At 31.6% G+C, this 15320-nt stretch overlaps 1 protein-coding gene across 1 annotated transcript; it reads right to left on the bottom strand.

Annotated features, from left to right (window-relative positions):
* Positions 1-12244: 12244 nt before the first annotated feature.
* On the bottom strand, positions 12245-15036 carry UGE1 (UDP-D-glucose/UDP-D-galactose 4-epimerase 1). The gene is made up of 8 exons (XM_020381491.3): positions 14726-15036; positions 14513-14648; positions 14130-14231; positions 13779-14006; positions 13280-13361; positions 13052-13134; positions 12791-12882; positions 12245-12558 (listed from the first exon to the last, which is right to left on the bottom strand). The coding sequence occupies exons 1-8, from the start codon at positions 14968-14970 to the stop codon at positions 12474-12476; spliced, it is 1053 nt and encodes a 350-aa protein (XP_020237080.1). The 5' UTR covers positions 14971-15036; the 3' UTR covers positions 12245-12473.
* Positions 15037-15320: the final 284 nt, after the last annotated feature.

Raw genomic sequence — 15320 nt, 5'->3', positions numbered from 1 at the left:
CGACTTGATTGGTCAATTGGAGACCTAGAAGGTACAATATATTATTAAAACCTATATATATATAGACTATAGTAACCACAATATATATTATTCAATCTCATCCAAAATTAATACTAAAATTATATATATAAATTTATTTAATTATATGTTAAATAATTTAATACTTATATATATATAAAGTCACATATATATATTATTTTTATAATGAAACTTTTTATATATATAATATTTCTATTCGTATGAATTTAAGAATTTAGTTGCTTCCTTTTAAATACGGGGATGTTGTATATTTGTAATTACAACCTTTTACTTTTAGATCAAGACTTAGTTCGAAACCCATGATATAGATATAATACAATAGGATACATATTTGAAGAGTCACTGACCACTAGTTCAAAGAAAACAATAATGATGATGTGAAGTGTGATAACTTTTCAAATCACCCAGGACTAAACTAAATTGCCTTTGCCAGCAGATAGGTGTTAGAATATATTGATAAAGTCAAGGTTTATAGTTTGGAAATATTTCACAATTTTTTTTTGAAATTGAATGAAACAATATTGCATCTATAATCTATAATAATATGTAAAAATATATTTTTTTCGTGTCTATTTTCCATTTATATATATATATATATATATATATATATATCCATCTACTATATTTTAATTTTTTTTACATATAGACTTCTTAAGGATAAAATTGATAAAAGAATGTGTACAATAATTAAGTTAATTGTTTACTCTAGATATATACTAACCGCTTACTTTATGATATTAATTGCCTATGTATTTATTTTATTTTAACGAAATTACATAGTGCCATTATTTCTGTTAGTAAATATAAAAATATTACATAAACATTGGTGTCAAGACTAAAAAATGGAGGTCGTCTATGAATGGTCACTTTGTCAGCCTCCTTCAAATTGTCAGTTTTTCACATTATCAAGTCGGTTTGCCTGGAATAGTCTTTCTCTCGTATATTTAATATTTTATATCAACTTCGAATTCCTCTTTAGCGAGAGATCTTCCTTCTTTTTTTACGTGATGTGAATGATTAAATTAGATGTTTAATTCAATTTTAAAGTTTAATATCAGAATCAATTTATGATTATTTTGGAAATAATAAATGCAAGGTGTGGAATTCTTGTTATTAAGCTTTGAGACTCTGAATCTTCTTTGTTCTATTCATCAAGAAAGTAAGGCATGTGCCCTTGTTTCACGCCATCAATGCTTCGAAATTGATATTCAATTAATCACCCGTTTTCCTTTGATATTTTCCGGAGGAATTTTAACTTTTAAGTGACAATACCACATTCGTTTTTATTGGTTCAACGTACACTTTATTTAATGCTTCTTTTACTTTTTTTTTTTTAATTTTATAATTTTTAATAAATTTTAACTAATTATAATGAGTTATTTTTAAAAAAAAATATGTTAGAAATTATATTGTTAGTTCTCATTTTAAATATAGAATAAAATTTAACTATGATTATTCGAATTTGTGGTATATATAACTAAATAAGTTATTTAGGTTCAGTTTGTTTCAAGTAATCTTTTGATATTTTTGAAAATATAAAGATGAAAATATTTATCTTTATGTGTGTTATATGTCACGATTCGTCTTGATCGTCACATTAAACATAATTACTATTATTAGCAGTGTAAATTAAAGTACTAGAACATATAAGATTAAAGGACAGGATATATTATACATATATTGAATATGAATATAAAAGTAGAGTGCCTATACTAACATAAAAAATTTATATAAATGTATCTAGTAATCTCAAAGTAATCTTATGTCTTATATCAGTTGAGCACAACTATACAAACTACCATAGTAGCACCAACACCAACCAAAAAGCATCACCAACCTCGAAGCAGCAACAACTCCTCTAGCATAATTTTAATTTTCTCTCATACAACATATGATCATTGTAATCCAAACCATGATAGAAATAGAAGGTAAGATAAAGTTCAAAAACATATAAGTGTAGAAAACAATTCTATAACCTACAACATCATAGAAAAACATACATGAAAGGCAAACATCTCAAAGCAAACATGTATCTCATTCACACCATGTTAAGCATGACATTCAACAATGCACATAACCACACGACAACATACATCTGCAAATGTCTCGACCAATGTGTCATCACGTATCCACCTACAAAGATCTCTTAATAACTTGAGCAATCTAAGTGACTCTATCCTACTAAATCAACCCAGTCATTTTTGCACTCAAAGCACCGACTTGATCATAGCAAAATGGGATACCAACCCCTCCTATGATTTCTTGAGTATTGTCACTTACACTAAGAAAGTCTGGTTCTATCGTTAGAAATAGTACAATTAGGTATAGGCTAACCACAACATTGATATGCATTACCAAGTCACATATGAAATTCGCTTACTAATTACCTTCAAGGAATCACGCAACATTCCCAAGTACTTGGTTAAAGGTTGTAACCCTCGACCTCCTACCTTACTCAACCACTAAGGACCTAAAGGAGACATCAACTCACTTCAAAACTCACTTCAAGAGATACACCTACTCAAGGAAAGTTTTCCAACGATGGTTTATCTGAGCATCACTTCAAGATTCCCTATGTAGAATTTTCAATTTTCAAAACATTTTTCCTCTCCTCAAAACCTAAGTTAGTCAACATACCTTAATGTCATGTTGTATTTTCAGCATCCACACCTCACAATACATCATTTATATACATCACATTCAGGCAATACATACACTAGTAGAAAATGGGTCTTTTACGTCACCTCTTTATCATCGAACATACCAAAAATTGACGTAAAAAAGATGCAGTGACATTTTTGTAATTTTTTTTAACTCTTTTACGTCGGACCCTACCAAGTCCGACGTAATAAAAGAAGCGCGAAAATGACTCACATGAAAATCTATTTAGAGTACCACTTCTGCTTTGGCACAAACACTTTATCTCGCTCACGGACTGACTCACTCGAAAATGAAAGCACCAAAAGAGTGGTGGAGTGGTGGCGGCGATGGTTGTATTTCCATGAAAGCACCAAAGGCGAGTAGAGAACAAAGCACTCACTCGAAAATGTGGCACTGCATCGCTCGCGGACTTCACCCCAACCACCCGCTTAGATCTCACCTTTAGGGTTTTTCCTGAAAATCTATGTGCCTCTTTTCTTTCTTGTTTATGAATTAATGCAAGCTCTATGTGCCTTTCTTCTTTCTTATTTGGGTTGTTAACCGCTGTGCATGTACTACTGGTTGAAATGGGCATGCTTTATTACATCTAGAACGACCCATTCTACAACCAGAACAGTCTGTTCCTGTTGCAATCTTTGTGTGTAAATTGTCCATCTGGAACGGGCCATTCTGGTTTAGAACGGGTCGTTCCAGATGGACAATAAATACACAAATGACTACAAGCAGAACGGGCCATTCTAGTTGCAGAACGGGCCGTTCTAGATGTTTGTCATCACAATTTTAAGTAGGTTCTTGGGAATGTCCGACGTAAATTTACGTCGGCCCGCTTTAACGTCAGAGTTTTTTGCGACATAAAAACCCTAAAATAACCGACGTAGAATACACATTATGTACTAGTGATATAGTGATCAACAACACCATACAAATATATAGCATATATACATATGCTCACCATCACCCAACACCATACAATCATTTATATATGTCATATCCAATCAACACATATAAAACAATCATCATACATGTAATAGGATAAAATAGTCCACTCATGTTCATCATACAAGTCCACCGAAACACCAACAAATCATTCAAGCATCTCGCACCTAGTGCAACATACCTCGCGTTCAATGCCATTGAGGTAGGAAGTTCTCTTTGCCTCACTCACGCCTAGTGTCATCCAAACCGCATCCGACATGACCAAGGTGGAGACCCATTAGGACCTCATGATAGTGGAAAGTCCAAAACAATAACAACAACTAATTGAGAAAGAGTAATAATGCATAGGAAATTAAATCTCCTACTTGCAAGAATCTACAAGGTGCATTAACAAAATAGAACAAAAATAGACAATCCAAATGCACAAGAGACACAAATATTTTTAATATAAAAAATTCCTCGATGTAAGGATAAAAATCATGAGTCGTTCAAATCAAATAAAAACTTCACTATGATCAACAAAGAGTACAAGAGAGTCTCCAAATAACGCATCAAATAGTGCCTACAATCAACCAAGACAAAACTAAGCACAATTTCTTACAATTGATAAATAAGAAGATAAAAAAACCCCAAAATAAAGATGTTATGCGAGACACTTTACTCCCACTCCAAACTTTCTTTCAACGATCAAACCGTTAAATATGAAACATTGTGTATTATGAACCTATTATGAATCTCTAATTGTGACCCGTAACTTTCTTTTCTCTCCTATCTGTATTTTGCTGCCGTTTTCTCAAATTGAGTCACTCTTTCTACCCTAATTTGATCCCTCTCTACTTGGTTAAATGAGACATGAACTTATACAATTTAGGCTTATTCTTCACATAAGAAGAGAGTCCAAAATCTAACATTTCTCACCTAATATGTTAAAATCCACGTCCAACTTCATATTAGGTAGAACTAGTTCTTTATCTATCGCGGGAAGAGTATGTTTGATTAATTTTGTCCTCACATCTCTACCGTTGTACTTCATGTCATTTTACAGGATGCCGAAATTGGTGATTAAGCAACTTACCAAGTTGCAGAGGAATTTCTTGTGGGGGGCCAAGAGAGAGGAGTCAAAAATGGCGTGGGTCTCGTGGAACAAAGTTACCATGCCCAAGAAGGAGGGAGGATTGGGAATTAAAAGATTGGATTTGTTTAATGATGCTTTGCTTGCGAAATGGAGATGGAAAATATACCATGAGCCAAATTCATTGTGGGAAAGAATTATGATTTCCAAATATGGCTTAAGGGCTGCTATTGAGGATTGTTCAGTGGATAATAGAATGTCGCTATGGTGGCGTGATATATTGTTGGCATCAGGTGGGGAAAGGGGTAATAATTGGTTTATGGATGCAGTTGCTTGGAAAATTGGGAATGGACAAACAACTAGTTTTTGGTTTGATCCGTGGGCAACTCATGAGCCACTCGCAGTGAGATTTAGTAGAATTTTCTCGGTCTCGACACAACAATATAGTCTGGTTGCTGACATGGGGGAATGGAGCACTGGGAGGTGGCATTGGAGATTGGATTGGCGTAGATCATGGTTCACTTGGGAATCAGAGTATGTCAAGGAACTAAAGGAAATCTTAGAGGTTGCAATTCTAAAGGAAGATAGGACAGATAGATGGGAGTGGATGCTTGACGGGACTGGGGTATTCACCGTAAAGTCCGCATATAACGCTCTACTAACACAGGCACTAGGAACCCAGCAGATAAGGTTCACATCTGTCGTATGGAAAATCAAAATCCCACCAAAAGTTAAAATCTTCATATGGAGACTGTTCTTGAACGCTTTACCCACGAAGGAACAATTATTGAACAGGAATGTCGCATTACAAGCAGAGCAACAACACTGCCCGTTTTGTAATGACGCACTAGAAACAATTCATCATGTCATATTCTCGTGCTGCTATGTGGACAGAGTGTGGAAACAATGGTTGCAGCTATTATGGAGCCCGTCACCCCTGTGCCACACCGCATTTACTAATTTCTCGGCTCCACCCTCCATAATATCCTCTAAAGAACAAACAGAAAGATGGTGGGTGTGGTGGGCTGCAATGTGTTGGTGTACATGGAAAATGAGAAATCAGTGTGTCTTTGAACAAGGTCAATTCGATGGTCATAAGCTGGGACAACAGGTGCTAATGTTCTCATGGTCTTGGCTGTCAGCTTTTAACAAATCATTTTCTTATTCCTTCACTCAATGGCAGCTGAATACAGGCCTCTGCTTACTCGGGTAAGGAGCCTACTAGTAACACGCCAGGTTGGATGGTGATAATTAGGAATGGTGGCATTGGATATAATCTGTAGCAATGTATGTGAGGTAGATTGCGGGGCTGGTCATGGTGTTGAGGGCATCCTGGGTAATTGATGATGAGACCCAACATTCAGTGTTAGTGCCGAAGGATAATGGTAGCTGTCATGGTGAAATGATCTATGGTAATGACACGAGTTAACAAGATTTCACACGTAGTGCCACGCCGATCACAACCTTCTGGTACGAAGCATGTTGTGGCAAAACTACCATGAGCTTGCTGGACATTATCTGTTGTGGTTTGCCTCACGTAATCCAAGTATGTTATATACTTAGGGTCAAAGGTTAGTAAATTACCTAGACTAAGGAAGGTATGGTTAATTTGATTTAGGAATCTACAGAGGGTAAAGTGTACTATTCTTAATAGCCACAAAATCTTGTACATGGGATATGGTACCCCTTGTACCAATATTATATACATTTTACTTCTTTGTTGTTCAAAAAAAAAGGTAGAGGATAATTTAATATATATATATATATAATTAACATCTTTTGTTATTTCAAACTTTTTAAATGACCGTTTTTATAAATTCCTCTAAAAACATTATATAAAACTAAATTCAATTTTAAAGTAAACTATAAATACAAGAATGATATGAATGTTATTGGACCTTGTATTAGAGATAAGAATGATATACTATAAATATTTCTTAGTTTGAAATATAGATAATAATATTTTAGATTTCAGCTAATGAAATTGTGTTGAGTACACTTTTTTTAATAAGGTGTTTTTAATTCGTTTTAAATTTATTTAAAATTAAATCCTAAAGTCATTTAAAATTTTATATAAAAAAAGTCAATCAAAGCTAAATAAAATTAAATAAATGTATTGACAATTTTTTGTTTACGTTTAAATTTCAAAAGTTTATTTAGTTGTTTGTCTCTTAATTTTTGAATAATTGTATATATTTAAATTAACTAGGTTTTATTGTTTTGGACTTTCGGGTTCCAGATATTCGAATTTTGGATTGTTCGGTTGGGCTGAATTGGATATAGCTATATTGGACCTAACAATTTTGGCAATTTATTTTCTCCTAATTTTTTTTCATGTTTATGCCTAGTAGTTCGAAATCTATAAAATTATTACATTAAACCTTCTTTTTAACTGTAATTAAAATGGTCCAAGACTAATTTTTTAATATATTTCTTACTGTATTTTAATGGTAAAAAATAAATTAAAATAGTAAATCATATTTACATAAATTTTCTTAATTATAATTATAAAGATTAATATGATAATTTTTAATATTTATCATATTTCTTTTGAAAAAAATTTTAAGTAAGGATGTTTCTATCAAGTCATGATTTATGATGTAGGTTCAATTCTCGTCATATCTTTATAATCTTCTTATGGATTAAAAAAGATATTTCATTTCTTTCCATAATTTAAACCTTGAAATGTAAATCTAGAAAACACAAGCTCTAACAAATACAAAAATTTTCAGAGAGATTAGGTCTTAATAGAAGCACAATTATCTTAGGTACACTTTCATGCATACACACTGTAACACCCCAATTTTTTTAAAAAGGTACTTTTGTAATTAATGGCATTTTGTAATTTTAATAAAGGAATAAGGGTATTTTTGTAATTTTATTATTAATGGCATTTTTGCAATTTTATTAAAGTTTGAGGGGTAAAAGGGTAACTTGGAACGGGCTGTTCCAAAATTGGAACGGGCCGTTCCAAGCAATAAAAATATACTAAAATTTCAAGTTGAGAACGGGCCCAGAACAGGCCGTTCCAACAAGGAGAACGGGTCGTTCTGGAGGGAGAACGGGCCGTTCTGCTGAGATTGAGAACGGGTCATTCTGGTTTCAGAACGGGCCGTTCTGGTTTCAGAACGGGCCGTTCTGCTTTTTGAAAACGGGCCGTTCCGATATTAGAACGGGCCGTTCCAGTTGAGAATTTTACGCATATTTGAACGTTCCGGAACGGGCCGTTCCGAAATCAGTACGGGCCGTTCCGGGTGCGTCAGATTGCCTATAAATAGGAGGCAGGGGGCTGTGAAAAAAATCATACAGCCAGAAGTGGAAATTTAGAGAGAGAAAGAGAAAGAGAGAGAGAGAGAGAGAGAGAGAGAAAGAAAGAGGGAAAGAAAGAGGGAATCCAGAGGGGGGAGGTTCTGCTCAAGTTTTAGTTCCTACTTATCCAGGTAAGGGGGAGGAGAACCTTATCTCTTTAAAATTTTATCTACTCCTATTTTTATTTATTTATGTTATTTTTTTATGTATATTTATTTAGTGAGGTGTCCCTAACCTCATTTATTTGCTTAACCTTTGATTATTTTTGTCTATAATAATTATTAAGGTGTTCATCTTTTATATTGTTTCATTATTTTATAATGATGGTCATTTTTATTTATATCATTGGTATTCTTCATATATTCTTTTTACATGGATATATTTATTGTAAATATATTTATAATCAACTATGTTATAGTTGTGATATCTTGGACTCGTTTTGTTGTTATTTCTTCACGTATTTATGAAGATAAATATTCTATGGCCATAGAAGATAAAGTTTGAATTATTTGTAGCTGGAAGTTTGACCTTGGGGATTTAAATGAGTAAAGAAATGAAGGTGAAATATCTTATTGTTGATTAAGGTGAAATATCCTTTTATTGGTTGATGTTATGATGATGCTCATTTATCCTGACTAGTCACTACAAGTATAATTCAAATTTTATTGTATCATGAAAATCTAATATGAGTTGTATATATATTTATATTTATATATATACATATATATACGTTTAATATTGATTACAAATAATTCTGTTTATTCTTTTGAATTATTGTATTTATTGGATATTGTTCTTACTCCTCTCTTTTCTTTGTTTTTTATAAATTAAATATATTACAAAATAGATGGATCTACTTTGGATTCCAGATCATTTTGCAGTTGATATAGCTGTGGTATTCCTTGGAAGGAATTGGAATGTGGAGGCTATTTGATGAATCTATTACAATTTTTGTAAATTTATTTTCACTATCAATGTAAATATTGTAATAAAAGTGAAAGAAAAATATATTGTGTAAAATAATACATTATTGTAAATATTTTAGAACGATATATCATGTATTAAATTCACAAAATATGATTGTTCTTTATCTTTATCTTTATTTAAAAAAAAGTATTGTTAACGATATAATTGTGAAAATATTATATAAGAAAATATATAATTATTATTATATAAATTAGGCGTTAGAATCGGGCTTTACACACACCTTAACTGTTATGTATGACTTATATTCATTTATATATATATATATATATATATATATATATATATATATATATATATATTAAATAGTTATAAATCATTGATTAAATTAATAGTTTAATTAATATAAACCATTCATAACGAAAGATTTGTGTTGCTTGTATACTAATATAAATAGGTGCATAGGATTATGACAAATCAAATCAAACAAAAGAGTGAAAACAATCCTCTGAGAACATTGTAAGAGATAAAGAATTCATTGAGAATTATTCTTTGTAGTTTTGTTCTTTTTATAATAATAAAAAAAATTTAGTGTCTACTATCTTTCCTAAAGTTATAATTCTACATCAAATACGATTTTATCATAACATTAATACATCAAACATTGCAACAAAAGTTGCACGATTTCAATTTTGAAGACAATAACTTAAACAGTTAAAATCTTGCAACATATATGTAGCAAATGGACATTGTAAGTAGTAAGCACATGTAAACATTTTCATCAAAAAATAAGTCAAAACAAAAGATAGCAAGTCAAACCTAAGACAAGAAAGAACCTCAAAATTTGAGTAAAGGTAATGTTTTTTTTTATACTTAAATTGAGGGTGGGATTGCACAATACACATTAAAATTGACTACTTATACCATAAATTAACCTCAAGATTTGAGTTTGTTGCTCCTAGTGACTTCAAATGAATGAATCCTTTCAAAACTCAATCATACAGATGGAAAATGTAATATATATATATATATATATATATATATATATATATATAAGAAAACTTAAAAAGAATTAGAAAGAATATAAAAAAAAAAACTTTAAAGTAAAGATGTAAGAGGCACTAAACTTTTTACTAGTTTGGTTGTAGATGACAATGTCTCGAGGGAACCACACTCAAATCCAAAAGGGCGGCTATAAAGTGAAGAGGTAAAGGATTCTCACAACCAAATTAGTTGCAAGTCTAATGCCTCTTACATTTCTGTTTTAAAGTTAGATCACACTCAAACCCAAAAGGGTAACTATAAAAATACTATATAACTCAAATACATCATAAAACTAAAGTTCCACCTATATAACTCAAGGAATAAAATATGAATGTAGGCTTTATTTGGGTGGTTGTGAGATTTGATTTTTGATTTTCAAATGCAATTTTTAAATAAAACATGTTTAGCAAAAATAGTTAACTAAAGTTCCACCTATAACTATAAAAACATTATATATAACTCAAATACATCATAAAACTAAAGTTCCACCTATATAACTCAATGAATAATATATGAATGTAGACTTTATTCGGGTGATTGCGAGATTTGATTTTTGATTTTCAAATGCAATTTTTAAATAAAATATGTGTGAGCAAAAATGAAGTTAAAATAATTTTTTTAAATCAACGTCAAAACACTATTACATATTTTCAAAACAAAAAAAATAAGTATTTTTAAATCTAACTTTTAGTTAAAACAATTTCCTGCTGCATTTGTCAATAACTATATTTGTCGCTACCACTAATAATGATACTACCACAACTATTACTATCACCATCAATATCGCTACTACTACCATTAACATTAACATCATCACCACAATTATCATTATTATTGTACCAAATCTATTGGTATTGGTATTGGTATGAAGAATAAACCATCAAAAGAAGTGATTAATCTCAATTCAAGACCATGAGACCATGAGTGCACATAGTGTAAGTATTATTCTCTCAATATAGTCTATTCCATATCCAAGACTAAGATGTGAATCTTGAAAAACTTAGTTAAGTAATACAAATCACTACCACTTGTATGAGTTGTATCAACTAATATTAATACACTCTTAACTAATTTTAATAGGATAGAAAATTTTCAAATATTTTAAAACTAAAAAAAAAAACTAAAGCTAAAATTTGATCATAGCTTTTAAGTTGTTTTTGTAAAAAAAAAAAAAAAAACTTACAAGTGAAAAATATTATATAAACTTTAACATAATATATGTAAGGTTTGTCTAGATAAACTTATTTATAAACACTTTTGGAAGAGAACGTGAAATGAACTTCTTCACAAGTTAAAATTAATTTTTTTATAAGTTAATTTGTAGAAGTTATATTCTATTAACTTCTTCAAAATCTTATTTTTAACTCTTGCATTAAATAATCTTAGCTCATAATTTTTTTTAAAAAAAAATTCTTCCTATTTTTCTCATAAAAGTGTTTCTGTAAGATATTTTTAAAAAGGCCCGTAATCCATTGATACTTTTTTTTTCTCCTATTGTACAAATAAATAAGATTAGAATGCATTCAACGTAAGATCTTATCTACAATAACTAAATTTCCACCACTACTAGGTTAGTTCTATTGAGTGTTCTCTACAGTCCGCCCTAAGCCCTTCAAGTACGTGGGTTGGGCCCTTATCGTCTCAATTAAATGGCAGCATCCAAAGTTGAAGGTCGCTTCTCGACCAAGAAGAAAGGGCATTTGACGTGCTATCTTTCAAAAAATGTGTCGTTGATTTAGATCAAATTTTTTGTCATTCTAGCAAACATCAAACATAAAAACAAAATGTAGTTTCATTTAATTTAAATGTAATATCAGATTAAATCTACTCCATATTAATTCAGTTTCATTCACAGTATTTTCATTCTTATATGATAATTTATTTATTATTAATTTACCAACTAATAATAAATATTTAAATTAGTTGTTGCCAGCTCAATACCCACTAACAATTCAATTGATACATAACTATAATTTGGGTTCTTTTAAAAAAAACAAAAAATTAAATACTAAAACCATACAATTAATATTTCTCTAAACTAAAAATTTTCTTAAATAAATATTCTAACTATATTAAAAGTAACAAAAGCGCTTCAATAAGAAAACAAAATTACTAATAATACAAAATAAAATTTAATTCAGTTTTAAAAAATCCAAAGTTAAAAAAATATATTTTTATTTTCAATTTTCCAACAATTAAATCAATTTTGATATTTTATGCATTTATCAATTTCAATTCAAATATTGAGTGGATGAACTCTATATAAAAGACGGTCTAATTTAAAAATATTGTTTAATACATAGCTTTACTTCTTCAAATGCTGCCAATTTTTTATTCTCTTGTACAATGCCTAAACAAATCATCCAACATATAAAAGTTTTCTATAAAGAAAAGCCTATTTTGTGTAGAGAACACTCATAGAAGATTGGTATATTTCCCAAGATAATTGAGAACACTCATAGAAGATAGGTATATTTCCCAAGAAAATTCAAGGCTTCCCTGTGTAACCCCAAGGATTGTTCTTTGCCCAATTCCATTGGTCCCTGCACATCTCCTCCACACCATATTTTGCCCTGTAAAGGAGCCAAATTAATAATACAAAGCAAAAAAAAAAAAACATAAAATTCAAGGTAAAATGAAAGATCCCTACGTCTTGTTTATCAGATATACAAGTTTATTGAAGCATAGTATGCTAGTATTTGAAATTTGAGACTCTTGATTTTTCAGTCAACAAAATTTGCTTGTCAAAAACCCAAATGATTACCGATTTGACCATGATAGCACCCAAAGGACTAAAGTACTTACTTCCAACCAAGTTCTTTCTCAGCTTTCTCTGTAGATGCATAAACTTCCGTAGCATCTCCCGGTCTTTTTGGACACAACTTTATCGGAATTTTCTGAAGATTTGATTTCCAAATGAAAAAGAGAAGACTTCAGACGGGATTATTTCATTCATGTGCATGTTTATATACAAAAAGGAATTGATTTTCATTGATATAAAAATTTGGCATTCTTACACCATTCCACAATTTTCATTTTCGATGTACATCAGGAAGAGACAATTACCTTGCCAGAAGCCTTTTCAAATGCTGCAACCATTTCAAGCACAGATGTTCCACGACCAGTTCCCAGATTGTAAGCAGTACAACCTGAACAACAATATATCACATTTTACTTTAGCGCACACAGAAAAACAATAAACCTATAAACATCAAAATACTTGTACAAATACAATTGACACAGATTTGTCCAATATATATTGAAGTGAATTAGAGAAGGAAAAGAATAACTCACCTATGTTTTCCGTTGTGAAGAGCTTTCTCAAGGCTGCAATATGACCATCTGCTAAGTCCATCACATGGATATAGTCCCGGATCTTATTTTGAATAAGGAAAAAGAAAACAGGATTAGCATTTTTGCAGGGGTAAAAAAAACATGTCTATGCTGTTGTTTACTTAGTCCAACTGTCACATTTTCCCCTAATGTCCTATCATGGAGTATGGAATGTTAAAACTTAAAATAAACATATCGAAAAGTACATATGAAGAAAAATTAAAATAAATTTTTTAATAAATTAAAATCAATCTATGCATAAATTAATTTTCTTAAACTATTTATATTAACTTCTCCAAAAATCTTTTTTTTTTATTTTTTATTTTGTGCAGAAATTAATTTTAACTATTTTTTTTTTCCGTAAAAGTTTTTTCAGTGAAGTTTATCAAAACATGTCATGTACATATGATGTAAAGAAAAGGAAAGAATAAATGGCAGAATATGCATGAAATTTACGAACCGCAGAGCCATCTCTAGTGGGATAGTCATGACCATATACGTTGAGTTCAGGCAATCTTCCAACAGCTACTTGCTGAATATATGGCATGAGGTTATTCGGGATACCCTTTGGGTCTTCACCGAGTTTACCACTTTCATGAGCCCCAACCGGGTTAAAGTATCTCAGTAATATGATCCTCCATTCTGGCTCAGCTTTCTGAATATCTCGGGCGATTTCTTCCAGGAAAAGCTTCAATCAATTGAAACGTCAATCAGAGACAAGCCAGTGAAACTTATAAATTATTGAATTAGAAACCCCAAAGTACCAACAACAAAAGGGAAAAAAGAAAAAAAAAAAAAAAGTGATGTTTACCTTGGTCCGTCCATAGGGATTCATAGCTTGCAACTTGAAATCCTCCTCACATGGTATCTTTTCAGGCTGGCCATAAACGGTTGCCGATGATGAGAAAACCAGCTGTGCAGAAACACCGAAAACACGTGTTAACCAATATACTTATTCTATGCTATCAAAAGAGAAAAAGAAAAGGTGAGAGTCTGATGCTGTTTCCTTCTTTGTAACACAAAGTAAAGTACAAACTAATCTACAAAAAATGAAATGAAAGTGAAAGACGAATATATAATGGCCAATGTAATTTTGGTTACTTCAAATACCGAAGCCAATCTAAAATTCTCAACATATTATAGGACTACAATTGAAGTAATTAGAGCATGATAAAATGTGGGTGAGAGACAAACCTTTTTACAATTATACTTTGCCATAACCTCATAGAGATTGATAGTACCAACTAAATTAAAATCAAAATAGCGACGCGGCTTCGCAACGCTTTCCGCTACTGCTTTGAGGCCAGCGAAGTGAATCACCGCATCAAATCTATTTCAAAAAATATATTATATATTATAAGAAAACCAAAAAAAAAAAAAAAGGAAAAGGAAAATCCGTATACGCACTTTGTTTTGGAGAAGAGTCTCTCCAAGTCATCCTTATTCCTGAGATCGCCCTGGGTGAATTGGAGATTCTGAGAAAGGTGGGGACCTACAACTTCCCGTACCCGGTCGACCGCTTCCATGACGGAATTGTCGAAGTTGTCGATTATGGAAACGGTGAAGCCGCCATTGAGAAGCTGGACGACGGTGTGGGTGCCTATGAAACCGGCGCCACCGGTGACCAGAATCTTTTGGGAGGAGGAGACCATTGTGGGGATAGCGAGAGTGAGAGAGAGAGAGAGGGAGGAGAATTTAAAGTGAGAGAGATAATGGAATTTGATTTGGGATAAGCGTTAATCCGTTTCGGTTTGTTACTTTCGCGCGCGCCCTTCTGTTTTTTTTGTTTTTTTTTTTCGCTGTTTTGCGCGTGGGTCCCACACAGGATTGGGCCTTTCGGATTGGTTTGCCACGGAACGTCACCTCATGCGCGTGATTGCCGAATCTCGCCTCATCCTCATCTTCTCCAAACTTCTTTTCGGTAATATTGCCGTCTTTTCTCTATCTCATCATTATTTTGTTACTCCTATTAATTACTCACTTATAAATTTACTTTTTCATT

The sequence above is a fragment of the Cajanus cajan genome, chromosome 2 (genome assembly GCF_000230855.2).
Source record: "Cajanus cajan strain Asha chromosome 2, NIPB_CcT2T_4, whole genome shotgun sequence".
Classification (NCBI taxonomy): Eukaryota; Viridiplantae; Streptophyta; class Magnoliopsida; order Fabales; family Fabaceae; genus Cajanus; species Cajanus cajan.
The sequence above is the reverse complement of the archived record's forward strand: the minus strand, read 5'-3'. Positions and strand labels throughout refer to the sequence as shown.

Excerpts from the sequence above, each read along its gene's own strand:
- UGE1 (XM_020381491.3), bottom strand. The coding sequence starts at position 14,970 with ATGGTCTCCTCCTCCCAAAAGATTCTGGTCACCGGTGGCGCCGGTTTC. Across the intron at positions 14,649-14,725 it reads AGACTCTTCTCCAAAACAAA|ATTTGATGCGGTGATTCACT; the intron begins GTGCGTATACGG and ends TTTTTGAAATAG. Across the intron at positions 12,559-12,790 it reads GAGAAAGAACTTGGTTGGAA|GGCAAAATATGGTGTGGAGG; the intron begins GTAAGTACTTTA and ends GCTCCTTTACAG.